The sequence below is a fragment of the Polistes fuscatus genome, unplaced genomic scaffold, assembly GCF_010416935.1.
Source record: "Polistes fuscatus isolate 324 unplaced genomic scaffold, CU_Pfus_HIC Scaffold10, whole genome shotgun sequence".
Classification (NCBI taxonomy): Eukaryota; Metazoa; Arthropoda; class Insecta; order Hymenoptera; family Vespidae; genus Polistes; species Polistes fuscatus.
Window position 1 is genome coordinate 6248376 of NW_025112998.1, and position 21518 is coordinate 6269893.

Below are 21518 nucleotides of genomic sequence, written 5' to 3' on the forward strand. Positions count from 1 at the left end.
ATGTTCTTCGTAACATCGACACAATCGTGTTCGCGTTTGTATTCCTCCGATATATACAGGGTTCCCCAAAAGTCACTTTTCCGAGAATAAGGAAAATGAAAGGAAAAATCTATATTTATTTACAATAAGACTCTTTTTTACTAGAATTAATATTGTCCTCTCTTTCTTCCGCAAAAAGAGAGATCTCGTAGGAAACTGAGATCGCAAATTATACTCGAAGAAACTCTTGGACTTTTCGAAGGAGCAGCTTACAGCACCGTAAGGGCGTACATAACCCTTATACGTGCTTCGCATAACTTCCTTTACATACATATATATATGTACCTACATGTATTTAGCTAACTTGCGAACCTCACTTACAAAATGGATGAGAAGATCTTAAGTAATTTTTTAAATTAAATATTCTTTTTGGAGAAAGAACAGTTGACAAATTTTTAACAAAGAAATAACTTCTTTATCCCGTATGAATATTTATGAACATTTATATTCGCATGCATGAATTATCTATGCGAAAAATATCGTGCCCGAAAACTACGATATATGTATTTACGAAATGTATGCTTTTTTCAATGTGTATAATACTATATGCGGAAAGGATAAATGTATCGAAGCGAGTGTTGGTTTTTACCACAAGTTCGATAGATTAGTTGAAAGTTCTTCAACGATCGATAATCTCTTCTCTCTAATCGTTCGAGTCTATTTCGAAGTTTTAACGAAGCTAGAGAAGTAGCGCTGACTTTACATTATAACACCTTTGCTTTAATTAATATGCGGTAAGTCAAGTTCGATACTTCTTCTACAGTACACTCTACGTAGATGGATGCTTTTCGTATCGTGCATGTTTCAAATAGAAATTTATAAAACGATTCATTTTTATATATTATCGTGATACTTTTTGAGTAAATACATGTATATGTATATCAGTTGTTAGTGACACGCAAAAAGAGAAATTCAAATGTAAGAGAGTAAATTGGTAAACGTTACCGTCGAGTACACATATACTACGTACACACAAATGAATTTCTCAAAATATAGTACAACAATCTCTGTATTTGCCAAGAGTACGATTCAAGATACCTCGTAAAGACACATTCACTGGAAACTTAGTTAATCATAACTTGGACGACAGACGGTGAAACGAGAAAATAATAACGAGCATTACGAGTGAGAGAGAGAGACTACGTACGCGCGCATGAGAGAGAAAGAGGGTTGTTATGGTGAAATATATTGGAAGGAAACAACGGTTTGTTAGACAAATCAAGAATTCAAACTGTTTCGTGATTCTGCAGTAATAAATGTCAACGCTAAACCGATATAATGGTATCTAAGTACATACGAACTTACGCGTTTTGTAACGCGAGAATTTAATTAAGATTGATTCGAATAGACATCTCGCAGGGAACAAATAAAGAAATATAAATTTATGTGAAAAATAATTTGGAGTAACGATAAAGCGATACTTCGTAATAAGTTAAAGCCAAGTGTTGGAAAAACAAGACGAGTGTTTCATCGATTTCGTAACTATTTAAATAGATATTACGATCGACTTCAAATTTGTAATAACTAAGACGATTCTAATTAGCGTTTTCTTAGGAAGTAAACTTTACTCTCGTGAAAGTTCGATGACGAGCGAATGCGCGAACATTAATCATAGCCGAGCGAATGGTCGTGTCGCCGATCAAGGTAGAATCAAAAATGAATATCTAAAATACCGGAAGCCTGAAACTCCTGCGGCTAGGACTAACTCAGAACTTCCATTTCCGCTATCGACGGTCTTCCTGTTCTAATGTTGGAAGGGATAAATCTGATTGCAATTTGCAGAAATTAGAAGAACCAGATGAATGTAGAGATGTAGGATGCGTAAACAGAATGTATATGTATGTGTGTGTGTGTATATATGAAAATAGAGATACGTATGTAAGACATTTAAGAATCATCGTAAAAGAATAATACGAAAAATACAGAAAATGAAATCGTAACGGGGAACGAAAGTTCTATAAGAGGTTTTTTTTGTGTCCGCTACGCATTAATGCATCGATTTAAATGTGTCCACGAAATGGAGACACATCGATCGACACGTCGAATCCATTTTGTATAATAACAAGAATACGCGTCTCCGACAACGAAACAGCTCGTTCTTCATATTGCCGAGGCAACGTCAAAAACGGCGCCAGCTTTCCGAATCTCCTTTCTCATCTCCCTCTCTCATTCGCGTATCTCGTTTGGTCCACTTCCTTCTATTCTTCTCAGTTTCGATTAAATCGTAAATAAATCCACAGACTCAGCCTGAATGAACTTTTCTTCTTATCTAACGCAAAAAGAAATATCCTTTTTGCTATCTCCATTTCGATATTTATTTTATTATCGAATATAGTATTAAATGGTTTATTTTTTATTTTTAATTTATTTATCACTTTTTTCTAACGTATAAACATAAAATTGCAAGATTCGACAAATTCGCAGACAGTATCGAGATATTTTAAAAGCATCACCTTTTACTAGCTCTACCCAGAAGATATATTTTGTGTTTGCATTAACGTTGTAGGAATCGGATTTCGTCGAACGGTATTCCGAAGAAACCACCCTCTTCGGAAGTTCGCTTTTCAATTGCCAAGGACAAGTAAATCAATCAGATACTTGGTTATGCTCGTGTAAAATATCGTCTCGATCTCACGCGAGAGAACGATTAAGTGCCAATGTGCCAATCTTGATAAATATTTTCTTTCTCTCTTCCTTTAAATTTCAGATCAAATCGAATGATTCTATTTTTAAATCGAATTAGATATAATTATTAGAGGAAAAGGGTAAATAGTTCAAAGTGAATTAAACATTCATGATATTTTTTGTCGCAAATGCGCGAACGCGTTACTTGGAAAAACAATAATGCATGCGCATTTATTTGTATAAATGGCAAAATGCTTAAAATACTATCGAAATAACTCACGGAATCCCATAAAAGTGATTACAAAAAATGGTCGAAGAAGTAACAACGAGCGAGAAAGACCGGTCGTGATTCCGAAGATAAAGTGAAACGACTTTAGCAAGAATCCAGAGAATATCGGACTATCAGGCTAGCTCGAATCGTGACTTGGATAACCTTGACATCCTTTGTAATACAACTACTTCCGATTCTGAAAGCTCGAGCAGTTGTACAAACCTGGAAAGCTCGCTTTAACAGACTAGTTTATTTCAAGGTAAACCTTTTCTACCATACTAACTTTTCTTGCATAGTAATTAATCTATTATCCTTAATTGATACTAAGAATTCTTGATTAAGAGATATTAGTATGACGTTTGAGCTTAAAATAATCGCTCCGCGATTATTATTGAGACATACATAGCAAGGCTCCTAATGTTTTACGTTTATCGAAGAAAAATTTGTAGCATTCGTGACCAGCATAAAAAAAAGAAATAAAAATTTAGGAGGGGAGGGAGGTTGTTAACGCGAATCCAAAGAAAAAGTAGGTCAGATCGTTGTTCGGATAACACGTTCGGCCATCCGCACTAATTTTCTTTCAAATTTTACTCTTCGCGTATGAGATCGTGCGCGTGTAAACGCTAGTGAATAATTGTTGGGAAAATCAAAGTAGAAGAGCATGCACACCGCTCTTAGTGAATAATAATTATCGCATTACGATTACATTACGTGTACCAGTTTCATGTCGAAAACAATTTTTTCTACATATTCTTTCTTCTGTTTTGTTCTCGTGGCTTTCAAAGATTTTATTGTAGCTTTTATTCGAATGCACGCGTGTCTCATTGTTTCGTATTAAAAAAAGATAGTAATCTTTGACAATATTGAGTGTTTAGCTTTGTCGAGATTGAGATATTAATCATACAGGTATAATCATTAGGACCAATTGTAAAAGCGTTAGAACTGTATTTTCATCGAACAATTCTTGAAGCTCGACGCCCTGAAATTTCGTCGGTTGTCCGGGATGTTCGAACAGCGTATCGCGGTTGGTTTAAATCAATTTCTTTGACAAGAATTAATATTACAAATTAACAAGAGACATTACGTGTAATAAGCTAATTGAAAAAATATTATTTACGTCTAATTATACTATGTATAAACGACGAGTCGGATAATTCATTGGCGACATTTCGGATCGGATCGCGTATCTAGGGACTGAAACGAGATCGATGACGCGAATACGATACTCGCGAGGATAATAACGTCCTTCCCAAAGGATTAAAGTGTTCACGGGGACGGACGAGGACAGATGTGTAATTAATCGTCTGATAATTAAAGGAGATTACAAACACGACGATACGGTTTTACGTTCGAACGAGAGATCGAATGCGATCGACTTTTCGATAGATACGAAAAGAACGATAACGATCCTCCATCTTGTAACTTCGCGAGTTCACTTGATACTTTTTGATACGCGTGAAAAAATAAAAATCATATCGAAAACACCACAAAAGCTCATTGTTTGGATCGTTATGCGTGCATCCGCGGCTACTGAAATCTTTTTTCTCTTGGAGAGATACATCTGCGGGAATTGACGTAAACAGAAAAATAGAAAAGAATATAAATCGATATAGATAGATAGAAAAGAAGAAAAGGGAAGGGAAGGGAAGGGAAGGGAAGGGAAAAAAATGAGAGCAAAAAGAGGGAGGCATCAGGTTTACCGATGTGGTTTTTACTTCATTCCGCTTCCACCCTCTCTTCGTCGACGTAACTCAGTCGTAAAACGTTGACCAGAGAATGTGTTAAAGTGGAATACGTGTATTGTGGATAAAAATAGCCTATCGGTTGGAAAGGGAAACAGAGAAAGAAAGAAAATGCGAGAGATAGAAAAAGATAGCAACGCGAAACAAATAAAAGGGAAGAAGAGAATGTCACAGAATGCAAATCAGTGCAGGGAAAAAGGCGCGCACAGTTCGTGACCACTAGACAAAACCACCAGGACCACTAGGATTCGATCGAAATTCAACGCGTCAAATTTCCCAGATAAAAGGGCTGCCCAACCAGATACTTCTTTTTTATTCCTCCTCTAACTTCTTTCCTTTCGATATTTTGAGGAATCCTTCGATCTATCTATACGCGAACCTATTTTTATTTTCGAAGGACTCAATCGTAGAATCAACTTCCTAATAACCTCTCGAATGCTTTAATTACCGCTACTATTTCTCTTGTCGAAAACTTGATAATTAGTAAAAAAAAAATGAAGTAGATCCCAATGAAAAATGAACTCCTAATCATAGTTAATATATATATGTATTAATAGAAATTAAAAAATGTAACAACTTGGATAAGTGATTTAGAGAAAGACAATAATGAAATAGAGGATATGGCAAAAGTTTTCTCACCTGAAGAATGTATCAAGGGGATCCCGTGGAAAAACTTTTTAATAGGACCAACTTAGGACGCTACGGGGTTTAGAAGTTGGTCATCTCGTTGCTTATCGTACAAAAAAAACACAATTAGTTTTTTATTATTTAATTTAACTGATATAACAAAAGTTACACATCAATGATATTATTTTTCTTTCCGTTTAGAGAATATTAAATTGGCATTGAAAAGTTTTTCCATGGGATCCTCTGGATACGCTCCTGAACTAGGACTCGAATCTTTAGGGACATCTTATAAGTACGCGAGACGTAAATGTTTTTGCAAAAAGTATTTCAAATTTTGATAAAGTGAATTCACGACGAAGGATAAGTAAATAGAGCTCTTTACTTTTCAATGATGAAACGTAAACTAGAAAAGGGTCTAAACGAGGCTGGATGCTTAAAGGGCTACCAGAAAGGGGTTGGAAAACAGAAGTTTCCGTGTTATCGATCGCTAGATGGTAACTTTCAATGAGTCAGCCAAGGTCAAGCCATTAGACGGAGTCATACAATTTCTTTTTTTTCTCCTCCTTCTTCGTTTTCTTCTTTCCTTGACTAGAAAATACCGAAAAGTAGCTTAAGAAGTTATCGATCTTACCAAAAGGCTTCTAAAGTTTACAAATTTCCGGATCTTAAACTTATAATCTTTCTGATTTAGACATATTTTCGATATTTTTCATTCGCGAATTCTTATTAAAATGTTCATTAATTTGTTGCTCGATCCAAATAAATCTTACCGAAAACTTTTTAAAACTTATTGGAAGTTTATTATTTTCATTACTTTTAACGCTTCTTTAGAAATATCGAATATATCCCATTTTAATATAAATTAATAAGCAAAGAATTTCAATTTATAATTTGTAAAATCTCCTTGATCTTTTATTTAAAAATTGCATATGTTTATACAATGTATCGTGAAATTTGTTATTTAAATTATTTCAAATCCTTGATCGTAAAAAAATACTAATAGGAAGCAAGAGAATTTAAATAGTAATCGGAATAATACTGATTTTAAAGATATACAAATTTGACATGATTTTACGTTATTTTACGTTATTTTATCGTCAATTTATTCCAGACTTCTTTTGATTTGTAACGTATTGTAATCCTCGTAATGCTGGTAGACGAACAATAAACTGTTCCTATTATAAAAAACAAATTTAGTTCACCAAATTTCGATTGAACGTAAAAATTTTCAAAATGCATGCAAATATAACATTTTCCTATGGAAATTATAAAAAAAGAAAAGAAAACAAATAACACTTCATAAAACTCGTCGTTTAAATAATTCTGCCTTGTTTGAAAAAAAAAGAATCGTGCATAAACATGCAAAATTTAAATATGAAATGTAAAAAGGAAAAAAAAAAAACAATTTTAATCTTTCTTTCATTACATAATTTATTAACATATAATGTAAAATTCATGTGAAATTTCTTTTTCGAAAACTCTCGCATGCTACTTTATACATATATAAAGCTGTGACGTACATACGTATGTATATAGATTTGAATAAATAAAACGTAGTAGTTTATCTTTAATACGAAATAGGTGGATTCCCCTATAAACATCTATCATGGTTCCGAAACGTTAGACGGTTACTGGCTAACAGACGTGGTTGCTTTCTGACCGTATGTACCTACAGCTTACATATTATCGACACATATAAATAATGCACATGATCGATCGATCGCGATGTAAATATAATTTCGAAGGCGAACGAAGTACCTTTCAAAGTTTATTTTAGAATACCAATAGTCCGAATACGTCTTCGTCATTAAATATATTCGCGATGAAAAATTCTTAATCATGATTTCAAAACTATATTTTAAAGGAACACTTTGAGCCAAAGCTTTTATATTATTATCTCTCACCGAAAGGTGTTAACGAGAATCAGGACTGCATTTACCGTACGGTGCATCAAGCTCGAGCTGGGCTCTCGCAATCTATGGGATCACGTTTTAAAACTTTACTACTCGTAAACGGCAAGACTTATAAAAAAAGAAAAGAAAAAACTTGTTTATAAATTAAAAGAAAAAAAAAGAAGAAAAAGAGAAGAAATTCTTAGAAATTTAATTAAAATTTAGGCTTGTTCTTTTGAGACGCTTCAAGATCGCGTCTTATTCTATACATAACCAAAATTTCCAATGCAATCCCGATAAAAACGTTTTACCTCGAAAGTAGATAAACATTTTTGCCGTATTAGCGACAACGTTCGCCTCCTTAGTTCTTTGCAAGCACCTATCCCCCTACATCGTTCTACATCGACGATTCTATCATGATTCTTCATTATCATTTTCGAATAGAAGGACGATAAGGATATCTCGAGTATCGACTTACCAGGTGCAAAGTTGACAGGCTTCTCCTTGAACCCGAGACAACTAACGTAGAATTGGCCCAGCTTCTCGAAGACGCCAACCATTCGATCAGTTTCGTTTAATAACATTTCTGAAATAAAAGAACAAAATCAACAAATTCAATTGATTCGTCAAATTTTTCTTTTCTCGATCCAACAATAAACTATAGTCAATCAAAATTATGATTAATCATTTTGATAATATTAACGCGATTAATAAGAATTAATTTCACTCGTCATTGTCATTTCATTAGATATTTTTCGAATTAATGATACGAATCGGAAATAAAATTTGACTGCAGTTGTTCCGAAAATATTAATGATTTCGTAGGATGAATGCTAAAACAATCGAGTTTGGTCTCTCGTTTGCTAACGAACCAATTAAAAATAATTAAATTAAATAATTGATTGACGCGTATATGAATTTCTATACTATATTTTTATCTCTTTGTATTTTTTTTTTTTTTTATCGACTATTCGAAGGATTTGAAAATATTCCAATAAACTCTTTAATCCGTACATTGTACATGGAATAATGATGAAAGTAGTACTTGGAGTATGCATTGACGAAAGCTACTTGAAAAATACAACTTTTTTGAAAAATAGTTCGTAGGGACGAGCAATGATGCGTAAAATGAAAGAGCACGGATAAAACAAAAGTTTATTGTACTTGAAATGTTGCTTCGATAAGAGAAAGAGGAGAAGAAGAAAAAGAAAGAGCTTTACAAAGTTTGACTGAAGAGTATAATAACAAAAGGTAGCCGATAGAAACATTTTTTTCGAAAAAAAAAAAAAATATAACCCAGAGAAACCGTTCTTTATGCTTACGTTAGATTGTTTCTCCTAGCTTTTCAAAGTTCAATGCAAAAGATAGAGAGTGAATACGAGTATGTGGAACACAGTGACTTATCATAGGACATTAAGAATGTAACATACACACGTATATGATTTTATATAGATGTTCTAACCCTAGTACAATGTATATCGATTAACGTGAATTATTTATAGTACGGACAAGCGAAAGTACTCGATTCGTTTTTTAGCTCCGCGTACCTGATGTACTTGCTATGCTTCTTAAATCTCACTTCTCGACGGACTCATCAATTTATTCGACTGCAACTGCTATGCTATGCCATGCTAGCCTATGTTATGCTATGCTCTTTTATTTTCTACCTACGAATTTTTCATTTCCTTCGTATTCGTCTTCTTCTTCTTCTTCTTCTTCTTCTTCTTCTTCTTCTTCTTCTGCTTCTTCCTTTTACATGTCCTTGGAAATACTTTTCCACTCGAAATTCAAACTTGGAAATAGGACACTTTCTTATGGTTCGCTCTTTCTCTTTTTATTTATTTGCTTTAGCAAAATATTTTAATAAAAATGATGTCAACGATGAGACGGTGTTGACAATAGTAATGATTTCTAAAAAGGGTTGAAGTAGCATAAGAAAATAAAACATTTTCTAGAGAAGAAAAAAAGACTTTGTTTCGTTGAATTTAGTCGATTCTACGGAACGTTGACGATGGTAAAAAAAGTCATTCTTTGTCTCTCCCTCCCTCCGTCCCTCTTGCTCGCCTGGTTTTTCCCTTCTTTTCTTTAAGGGCATTCTTGCAAACGAGGACAGAAAATTCGGGTAGGAATAAAACGAGCGTTTATTCATAATGACGGTAACAAAACTTAGCCGTCGTCTTCCGGAAATGATTATACTAAGCTACTATTTACAACGTTCCTTTCTTTATTATTTCAAAGCCAGGATGAAATTGAGATTCTCGAATCGCATAAAGGTGGACAAATGGACAAATTATCGAAGGTCTTGGCAAAAAAAAGTATGCATATCGCATCAGCTTTCTTTCCGAGTCGGAAAATAAAACAAAAAACAATTCCCGACTCGTCCCAAGATTTGATCGTTTTCCGTGATAGAACGATTTGGCGGATCTTGGCGAACCGAGAAATTTTCTTCCACAATTGTAACAAATAAATCGTAATAATTATCGTACGAAGTCGCACAACGGATATTATTAAATAAATACAAATATGGATTTGCGCAAAACGGAAGAAAAGAAAACGCTGAAACGATACTAGAATAATGCGACGGAAAAGGAAGAAAATAATTATTCTTTTCTTAACGAGAGTAACTAAATTTTGATTAAAAAGAAAAATGGGGCTTATTATTTCTACGACCCGCTCGAGTTTTGAAGGAAAAGTAAAAGAGGAAATTATGTTTATGGAATAACTGTGTTTTAAATGGCTAGCGTGCAGAAATAAGTAAGTAAGATATGCTAATGTACGTGTACGCATAGGTTGGCCGTATGCACTCGTGCTTAAACAATATGTATGTAGTACTGTATACGTACATATAAAACGGCAAGTTAACGTTGATCCAAGGCGTCGCGTACAACGATTATGTGTCACAAAAGATCTTTGTTGCATTTATAATAATGGATACAAGCTACTACCTCATACGAGAAAAAATATTATACGTACAGCGATCATAATTTTGTAATATTCTTTTATTTTTATTATTGTCAAAAATTGTAATGGTACGACGAGCTTTTTTAATCGTTAAGATAGATATTTATATTTTGTAGAAATATTTAAGAAATCTAACAAACTAGATTTCGAAAACATGCTTTTACTTTCTTTGTCCAACAAGTATCATGTAGGTATCTTCAAACACTCGGAAACTTCTCATCCGAACTATCCAAATGCTTGCACTCGCCTAGAGCTACAAACTTGGCAACTTAGGTTGATTGAAACTTTTAGCCGTTCCTAGAGAAAGAGTTAAAAGAAAACAAAAAGTAAGAGAGAAAATAGAAAGAGCAAAAATAGGTGTAGAATGACGCCTTCAAACTCGTCTCTCTAACTACTTCAGTCGTCGACGTTTGCACCTTTGTTTCGTTTCTACAGAAATGAGAAATGGAAGACCGCGATGATGCCGACTTTCTCTTTCTCCTCCATTTGTCTCCGTCTTTCTTTGTCTCTTCTTGGTTTTATGTCAATTCAACATAGATAGAACACAATACATTTATTCTTTTGTCTATTAAAAACCATTCAATTATAGATGGCAAATTATTTTCATCGTGTCCGTTAAATATGATTTTATTTCATAGCAATTCATTTCTATCGCTTCTAATTTTGATTATTTTCCGTATTATTCTTGTAACTCTTGTTTTTCCTTTTCTTTCATTGTTCGTCTCTATCGCATAGAAGTAAGTGCATCTCTTTGAATTGCACTAAACGTTTCAACGAAAATAGTAGCGATGCGCCAGTTGTCAGGAAGTAACTAATGACTCTGGACTCCTCGTCCTTCCGTCTTTAAATGCACGTACAACCGGTTAACATTTTTTTCTTCAACTCGCGTAGACACGAAACCGACAAAGCGAACGATTCAATTGTCGTTAGCAAACTTATCTCCGAGTTTCGACGTAAAGCGATTCGTCTTCTTTTTTTTTTATACATTTTTGTTCATTTTTATTTGACAAACTTGAAATGAAAAAAGACGTATTCGTCGGTGCAATTTTATCGCCAAATTGATAGAAATCGCGTATCTTTCATTAACGATAAATACACATAAAAGCAAATGAACATTGTTTAGTTTAAATAATGAATAGGAATAGTAAACACAATAGCGGTATTAAACTAACGTCCGGATCGTTTTCCTAATAGGTTGGCAACATTAACGGAACAAAACGTTGATGATATAAATCACGATCATCGCGCAACACCATAAAGATATATCTTTACGAGTAGATTCATTGCAACGAAGCATGATCTGGTTACTCGACGATATTCCACGATACATGAGATACCATTCTAGCGTACTATTATCCAGTAATACGTACATACCACCCATGTAACATAGTAATAGCGGGTGCGTGAATGTTCGAAGACACGAAAAGCGCCATAAAAGATAGAGAAATGCTATTAGGAAAGAGAGGAAAGACATTATTTTTGCAGTTAAAATAAATCTTTCTATTTCTCGGTCGATAATGCCACTCTCAACGGTACTCTTTCTCTTTCATTTTAAGGACAATTTTTAAACATAATTCTCTCGATTATAAATATGTAAATACGTAATGAGCAAAATAATCGATCGTCGCGATGAATACTAATACGAATGCTATATGATTGTAATACTTTCACCATATACGATATACGTATATGTTATATATGTATGTCATGCTTGAATTTAAAAATAGCACGATTGAATTTTTGCCGATGTAAGAGCTCCCGTGTGGGTCTATCGATCGTCCGCCATTTTTACTCTTCTCGATGATGTCCGATATCGTTTTTAACGCCGAATGACATCGATCTTTGCGACAATGTATTCTCGTCTCCGAGTATCGTATAACATATATAATATATTTGAACACGCGTTTAGATTTGTGGTTACACGCGGCTACTTTCGCCCGCTTTCGCGTGTTTCCTGCGGTTTTGTGCGTTACTGGTTGTCGCGATGATTGCGGTTAAACCGAGATATCCTTCCGTTTGACGTCTCTGTCAAAATTGACAGCTCGTAGAACTATCCCTCTTACCCATTTATCTTCTATTTATTCATTTATTTAATTTTCTTAAATAGATAAAACAATTGCAAAATCTTTTCGAATGAATTCGTTTATATGAACTCGAAAGAGAAGAGTAAAGATTCAATTCGCTCGCGTCTTTTCAAGTCTTTTCAACTTTTCGAGTCCGCGATGAAGCTTCTTTACTGCGAGAAGTATTCAAAAAAAGGAACAAAAAGAGAGAAAAAAAGCAAAATACTACGTCTCTCGTTTTTCTTTTTGGAAAAAGAAAATAATGGCCAACCTTAAGAAAGAAAGAGACGAATTTACGTGGATAAAAAAAAAACAGAGATAATAATATAAGATGTACGGTAATTAAACAAAAGTATAAAGCTGAACGATATTTACGAGCTAGGAAATAATAAAACATTGATCATTTTGCAATGATGCTTCTTTTTTTTTCCCCTGAAATTGGATCTTTACGTACGTAATTTGAAAAGTTTGTAAAATTCGAGCTTATCCTATCTCGTTGGTATAGTCGTTAAAAAGAGATGGCGAGAACGAGTAGTAATGCTTGGTTCGTCGGCCTGTTGAAAGAGAATAACGGTTAAAGTTTCACCTTTGTATATTTTCTCAAACTAAACTCGTATAGTTTCTTACGCGTTAACGACATTTTCATTTTAAACGTTTGGAGAAAAAGTTATCCTACTTAAATGAATATACCGATTTGATTTGAAATTGCGAGAATTCTCGACTTTGGATTTGATTAGATTGATGAAAATACGTATTTACTTGGGTACGTAGGTACGTAGGTACGTAGGACGATCGATTGCAAAGGGTCACCGTGTATATTGGCATACGCTTGAACCTATTGTTCCTGTTAAGGTCGTAAGCTCTGGCTTTGGTAGTAGGTACGCGAATCGCGTGGTGCATCGATCATACGTAATACACAGTAGTCGAGAATCCTTCTCAAAAACGAGGTCGTACTACCTATCCCAACTCATTTATTTATCCTATTAATGCTTATATGATACTTCTTTTATTTCTACCAATTTTTCCACTTGCCCACACAAATCTATTATACGATGCATACGAACAATTTTATTTAGCTTCGTCAAATATTAGATTACCTTGCATCGTATTACCTCTCGTTTTTCCTATTCAAAATTCAATCATCGAAGATCCATCGTTAAACGACCCGAGCTAACGAACAATCGTCGCCCGACGGAGGGAATACTTTCAAAAGTGCGCGAGTCTGCACGATCTTCCAAAAGTCACAAATGCGAAACCTCTCAAATCTATTTATTGTCCCAATAATATTTTCATTTAAAGGAAAATTGTCTTTCTTTTAAATTAAAATTAATTTCAACGGAAATGTATTAGCATTCTCGTCGAACGAATGCATTTCATGCATTAACGAAAATTAGAATCCCGCGGCAAGGACCATTTAACGGGAACGTTATTTTGGAAAGAATGAAAAGAGGTAAATAGATAGCCCACGTAAACTGTGTTACGAACTGTCTACACCGTAACCGTCACATATTACGTAGATATGCTGGCTCAGAATTCGCTTATTTTTTTTACATTAAATGGAGATTGGATTTTTAATAGAAAAGTAAAAAACAGAAAATATAATGTCACTTGATATTCTTTACAAATATTTTTATCGATTCTATTAAAAGATCTTCCAAGAGTTATTCGAAGAACTATCGTTTAATGTAAAATAGAAAGAAAATCGGTGGTCGTATTATAACATGATTCGATAGGAATAATTTGTAACATTTTATATGGATCGTCTATAATACGTAGTATATAAAAAGGGAAAAAGGAAAAGAGAGAAAAAGAAAGAGAAAAATGGTAGTTTACGAGTGGAAACCGATAGTATACTCGTGTTTTCCTTTCATTATTACCACAGCAAAGCAACGAAAGTCTTTTTCTGCCCACGCACACACACACGCACACACACACACACACAGACACCCGGAAAATATATTCTCTCATCTCGGGCAAGGAAGGATCTTGCAATTGGAGAAGCCGTAGCGCGAATAACACTTTTGCTGCGTGATGCTTTAGAAAGGGAAAAAGCAGATCGGCGTAGAACAGAAAGAGCGTAAAAGAAAGAAAGGGAAAGAGAAAGAGTTGAAAATGAAAAGAACGTGCTTCAGGTTTACCAAGCCCTTTCAACTTTCCCAGCTCGAGAACATTCTCCGTACAGACGACTCGTTACGATTTAATGAACCAACGGGCAGCTTTCAAATTTCCAAACGAATTGTTCGCCGTCCGTAAGATTTTTACGGTGGTCCCTGATCCTAACGCACAATTATTATTTTTATATTTAATGCAAAATATTATTTATTAGAAATAATTTCAGAACGTTACGCTTGCAGTGTCCCAAAAGTGTTCTGTTTTTTTTCTTTTTCTTTCGAGATATGAATCTCCAGTTATAGTATCATTGAAAAATGCTACGATTGCGAGATGATGCAGCTCCAAATATTTGACGGACAAAAATCTGTGTATAATTGAAATGAATTAATTAATTGACCATTACTATCGTATTAAGCAAAGATAAGAAGTGACTATAATTGGGCGTCTGTTAAAAGACGAACTTGACCCCTTTAAATACGATTAATCAAGTTTGTAGAAAACGCGTACACGTACCTCCCCTTACTCTCCTTCCCCATCTCAACGTTTTTCCATCTTACGTAAATTCCACTACTACGTAAGGCTTCATCACCGACACTTCGGCAACGAAGACGGCAAGGGATGAAAACGATTAGCCAAATTCTCAAAACTCTAGGAAGCTTTCAAACGTTTCTTTTCATCCTCGAAACGAATATTTCTATACTCCGAATGGTATCAATGAAATTCAAGCTATTCAAATTGACTATTGCATCGAGTCCAGTAAAGTTTCTTCGTATTTTAATGTCGCTTTTACATTAAAAAAGTTTTTTCATATTTGGCTTCTCCAAATGGTTTCAAATTGTTCAGCAAAGTGCATTTTTGATGTCAAAATTTCCACGTGTATCAATTTTAAGACGTCGTAACTTTTGATTTTATTTAATTGCCCTATAGCGTGTCGCAAATATCGCCTCTGATCCGATTCTTCAAATTTAGATCTTTATAAAGAGAGAGGAAGAAACGATGCGTTGACGATTCGAGCTGATTTAAACATTTAAACTGAATTTTTAGGAAGGAAAATAAAATGAAGTAAAAAGTCAAAAGAAAGATTGTTCCTTTTACAAAGGAAAAAGGGTAAAAAAAAAATCTGGCACTGGTTAAAAGCTTCGCTATCAGCTGGCGATGTTTAAGAGAAGAAGAAGAAATAGAGAGTATGAAGAATAGAAAAGGTGGTTACTTTTCATTCTTTTTGGCCAACTCAACCGTATACGTCATACGATTCTTCTACTTACTTTTTCTTCCTCCTCTTCGACGCCGTGAGAAAAACGACGACTCCTTTTCTAAATTCTGCCAAGATAGATTTATCTCTCGAGAGAGAAGGAATGAGAAAGACCGATAGAGAACATTCGTTAATGCGATTCCTCGAACGTTCCTTTTACTCTTTCGGAAGAAAACTAATATTCGAGTAAAAATAACAAATATACGTTGTAAAATAAACTTGTAATTCGTAAAACTGTATTTTAATAAAATGAGTAATGTGTGACATCAAAATTTGATATAGCGCAACTTTGAAATAGATTTTGGAGCTATGGAAAATGCATACTCGATGGAAATTCATTACTCCTATGATTTTAATCACCGGGATAACGGAGAGTCCAAAGTTTTCGTCGCGTTAGCTAATCCAACTGATGCAAAAAGATAAATTATAAGTGCAACTTACTATGAATACGTTCGTCGATTTGAGCCTGCAACATATTGAAACTCGAGCTTGGTTGATAAGGCTGTTGATCGCGAAAACCACCACAGGCAAACTGATAAAAGTCTTTGCAAGGATCCACGCCTCTTTTCATTGAAGCCAAGATCCTTTTGGAGGCTTCCATGCAGGCCTTCGATTCGCAAATGCCATCCGGACCGTCTCGTTCTCTGATACAGGCCTCGTCCTAAAACATTCGTTATTAATTCATTCGCATTTGTCTACTTTTTTTTTTAAACGATATAAACATTTCCTATGCAATATTAATAAGTTACATAAAACGTATACATTTGCGTTAAAACATTATTTTCACAAAACTGCAATTATTAGTTTTAATTAATAATTACTGTCAACTTTTCACGACTTTCTTTTAATTATCTTTTAAAAAATACAATTTAATACGATTTGGAATATCTTATTTTTCTATTTTTTTCACTTGTCAATTTGTATTAATTGGATTTATTGACAACTACTAAAAAAAATAAGTATAAAAAGAAGAGAGTCCGGATAAAATGAATCACTATTGAAAAACGCACCAACACGATGATATCTTTCTTAAGAGAGAACGCATCATAGATATATTCACGAGATCGATCCGTTCGATGAATCGTAAGGCTCTTCAAACGAATTCGTTGCTCGTTATATCGGTAAGAAGAGAAAGAAATGAAATAAAAAGCAAATAAAAGAGAAGACAAATTAAATTGATAAGGTAACAAAATAAAATAGACTCTTCCAAAAATTTGTTTCTTGCGTTAGTAGGAAGAACAAAGGTCAGGATGAAGGGTAAAGCCCTGATCTCGAGATTGACATTTGCCTCGAAACCTTACCTTGGAATACGGCTTCGGCATGGTCTAGCACGTGCTATGCTTTAACTATACGTCTAATCATTTCTACAAAAATGTACATCATTTATAAATTCTATGATTAACGATAAACTATTATTTCTTTAATATAAATTACGAATTTAATAATTGCGTCAAATATTACAATAGAAACATAAATGAGAAAAAATGATTTTCCGATTATCGCAATTGTTACTAAAAATCTTTGTAGAAAATCATTCGTATAAAATTTTGAAAGTAACCAACTATTGTATTTGTAAGCTGTCAATGAAATCACGGCACGTTAATCGAAATGATCGATAACGATCGTATGTGCTACTTCTCATAGACGATATCGTTCAAAAGCATTTCGATTGTTCCCCAGTCATTTGTAAAGTAACATCGCGGTATTGTATACTTTCGATCGATAACGTTACGCAATCGGAAGCAGTGAAAGAAAAAAAAGAAAAAAAAAAAATAGAGAGGAAAAGAATAGAAAAATATTTCCTTATCTATCTGTGTTAATTCCCAACTTTAGAATTGGCGACTTGGAAAAATGGTTAATCTCATTGAAAATCGGTATAAGGAAGTAGATACTTTTAAGGAGAAAAAAAAAAGGAGGATGGACGACAACGGAAGGCGTGTAATAGCCATCTTATCAGCAAAAGGCTTAGAGTTATCTTACTATGGTTTCACGATCAACAGTAAGCAACTCGTAATTCAGTTAAAGGTCCTTGAGTGAAATTTACGGTATAATGACCAGACTACGCGTAAAAAGGGAAATGCATCTAATCATCTCTAATCTACATATTTAGAAATATTTATCAATTATTTTGATTTCTAAACTTTGACCGGTATACGACAATAAAAATAAAATTCTCCCCTGGAATTCGAATTTCGGAATAATTTGACAAGTATAATTAATTCGATAAGGAGGTCGATTTAATTGAACATTATTCCTCGTTTGAAAAAGAAGTTAAACGAGCTCTTTCGAATCTATGGAGGACAGTATTATCCGCGGCTATGTTTCGTACGGTCGAATAAACGATGGATTATAGCCGAGAAAATGAGTTTTCCTCGATGTGCTCGTTCGTGTTTGTTCGTGAATTTGCGAAAAGGTTGGGGGTTCGAGCAGTACACCACCACCACCACCACCACTGGCAACTAGGCATCCGGGGCTTGAATCCTGAAGTAAGCGTAGGACGGTACCTCAATTTCTCTTACGTGAATATAAAAATACAATGGCAGATGCGAATTATTATTTTAGATCTCTATTTCGAACACGTGTTACGTGTTCGATTACTCGATAATATATCTGTGCGCTAGGGTTCGTTTCCAAAAAAAGTCGCGTTAAAAATATCCGATAAGAAACGAAAGGACTGATTTAGAAATCGATAGCAGCTTATCATCTTTCATCGAGTTTTTCCTCCCCGTAGTCTATCGTTTTCTATCGAGATATCCAACCAGAATTATGCGGGCGGAAATATGATGCTGTCAGTTTGGAATTCTCTCTGCCATTTTGCAAATCTCACGCCTCGTTTGTCACGAAAGATATTCCTGAAAATGGAAGCCAAAACTCGAATGACTCTTCCTCTCTTTATCGCTCTATCTTCTTTTGTTCTTCCCTGGTCAATGATATAAAAAGCTTTTTGGCAGGATCTTTCGGACGAGTGGATACTTTTGACTAAACGATTTTTCTAAACTACATTTTTCAATTATATCTATTTTTATAAATGCGTACTGCAAGATTAAAATCGTTTGGTTCGTTCCTTCGCTCTATGCGATAGTAAATAGACATCTGAGGCGATCGAGAGTTCGTATAAGTGTCATCTAATCGTAAGATGGAAGAATATTTACGAAGAAATATGGCATCGCATTTTGATAATAATCAGATATAGGTGAATACAAAAAAATAAGTTGGAACGTAAAAGATAATAGGGGTGGGTATTAGGATCGAAAATGAAACTCACCAATGGCGCGCAATCGCGCGGTTGTTCTCCTTCGGGTAGAGTAGTGATAAGGAAGAGAACAGGACTAGTGACGAGTAGACTGGTAACGAGTAACATGGCGAAGGTGAGCAAGGCCTTGTGCACGGCTTTGCTTTTTCTAAGCCAGTAACACGGAACACAGCAAATCCAAGTTCCTTGTTGAGGCGGTCTGTCAACGTGTAGCATTGGTTCGTCTTGAAGGGCCTGAACTTCTTCGGGCGAGGCGGTAGGACCGGTGGTGCCACCTCCACCAGTCCCCGGCCCCCCACCGGCAGTCTGCTGAGCGTGGCCATGCGCCTGGGCCCCGACGAGCGGGCCAGCTCCTCCTCCCCCAGCACCGCCAGCCCCGCTCCCTGGAGCGCACAAAGTGCGGGGACTTAATGGCAATCTCACGCTTGCCTCTCCTCTCGATCTTTCGAATCGACCACTATCTCGAGCACCGCAACTTCTGCTACTTCCCAAGCCACTACCGATGCCACCAGCAGCACCTGCACCAGCACCAGCACCAGCACTACCACCGACACCACCACTGCCGCTATTGCTACTATTACCGACACCGGTACCACCTACGCCACCCCCGCCACGGGCCCCACGGCCCCCGTAACCTCGGCTCACCGTGCACAGAGCCACATTTGCCGGGTTCCTGAGAACCTTCCCTCAATATCGTCGTCCTTCGATAATAATCTAGGATCGACCCCCGCCACCTTTTCGATAGATCAACCTACGCTGATCCAATGATATCATCGAATATCTCTTTCTATGTCTTCTTCCGCATAGATTCCGATCTGGAATCATAATCATTCCAATTATTTCTTGTTTTACAAATGTCGACTAATCCGTTAATCCTATTTCCACGTATTATAATATACCTATCGCTAGTATGTTTTTATTACCGAATATATTTATGTACGCTTCGATGCTCATTGACAAACACCTATGTTACCAACTGTGACAGAATAATCGCATCAATTTAACTAAGCGTAAAGCTTATTTCAGATTATATTATTTGTCGATAACTCGAAAAAGAATTATATCGATTATTTTCGTTCCGAATTAATTTCATATAATTATATCTTAACTTGATATTCCTAATAAAGAATGGGCAAACGGATACCGAAAAGAAAGAGAAAAATTTATACGGATATTACGTGGACTCGAAAGAAAAACGTTAGCGCACACTTGCGATAGAAGCATGCAAAGAATCAAACGAAGTAGAAGAATTAACGAGACGAGAAGTGCTTCGCAAAATACCGAATACAAACTTAAATAATCTTAAACGCAATTATAAAACTTATCGTGATATTTTAAAATATTATATAGATGTGTAATATATATATATGTGTGTGTGTATATATATAGATACATACATATGACCTTTTGTTTTGGAAGACCTCGTTCTCAATGGTTATTTATTGCAATGCGTCGACCTATCAGGCATCGTTAAAATGGAACAACGGCCGGAACACGGGACGGTTTCGCATACTTCGAAGGAACAATTTGCTTTTGGTACGCTATAATTCTCTCTCCCTCTCCCTCTCTTTTTCTATTTTTATACCGATAAAATTTCTATTATCTTACCGAATTTATATTTAAATCTCTCGAATAGTTGGTACGTCGGAATGAAAAGAATCGAGCAATTCTTCATCGTCAAGAATAAAGTAAGATGAATTTGATCGATGAGGACGACTCCATAGTTGGTTCGTGAGTAAGTGAAATTAAGGTTTCTCTATTACAAATCGATCATGAGAGAAAGAGGAAAGGAGAAAAGCAGATATTTTCATTTAAATCGAAAATGTTTACCTGCCGAAGAGAAATTTCGTATTATCGTTACGATCGAATAAAACTAAGCTCTTGCGAATTCTATAGAAAATATCATAAAATCTATCTATAAGTGTCTGAAATTGAACAATCTAATTTCTACAATATTAGATTATAACGTAAAACAAGTGCAATAGCAGGTAATAATATTTTATCTATTAGACCAAACTTATTTATATTAAAACCCAAAGAGAAATAAAATTTAATAAATAATAAAAATTTGCGCGCTGCAATAAATATATTCGAATAAATATGTATTACGCGAAAATAAAATACAGATGTTTTTGTTAGGGAATAGATGCTAGTACATATATTTAGAAATAAACACATATATATATATACACACACATAGAGACATGTATTACCGAAGTGCATATAAAAGACACGCTCGTAGTATTAAAGATGAAAAACAAAAGCTAGAAACATCTGAACATCGCGGAGAGATGAGTCCTCGTGTTCTGAATAAATAATTTTCTACGATTTCAAAGTACATATATACAAACGTACACCCTAACGTTCGATCGAGAAATCTCTGTGGAAAATTCTCGATCGGGTGGGTTTCTCTCTGGAAAAATAGTCAAGTTTAGGTCGTAAATCATTCGTTTACTCTTTGCTTAGCTACACAAGTGTATCCCTGTGTGTATCAACGATCGAACCTTTCGAATCTTTTGTTTCCCGCTCCTCTGTTATATCTTTTTTTTTTTTTTTCATTTCTCTTTAACTCAAATGCAAGGGTGCAAAAGATAAAGAGAGAGAGAGAGAGAGAAAGGGAGAAAAATGGAAGAAAAAAATAGAGAAAACTCAACGTGTTATATTTTATATGACCATGTATT

At 34.9% G+C, this 21518-nt stretch overlaps 1 protein-coding gene across 1 annotated transcript in view; it reads right to left on the reverse strand.

The window, feature by feature from the left end:
- The window catches only part of LOC122525918 (neprilysin-like), a 41909-nt gene that overhangs the window by 18343 nt on the left and 2048 nt on the right, over nt 1-21518 (reverse strand). Inside the window, exons 2-4 of the mRNA XM_043648956.1 lie at nt 18850-19652; nt 16026-16245; nt 7675-7782 (exon numbers count right to left, since the gene is read on the reverse strand). Of these exons, the coding sequence (XP_043504891.1) occupies nt 7675-7782; nt 16026-16245; nt 18850-19053 (532 nt within the window). The 5' untranslated portion in view covers nt 19054-19652. The remainder of the gene's footprint in view (nt 1-7674; nt 7783-16025; nt 16246-18849; nt 19653-21518) is intronic.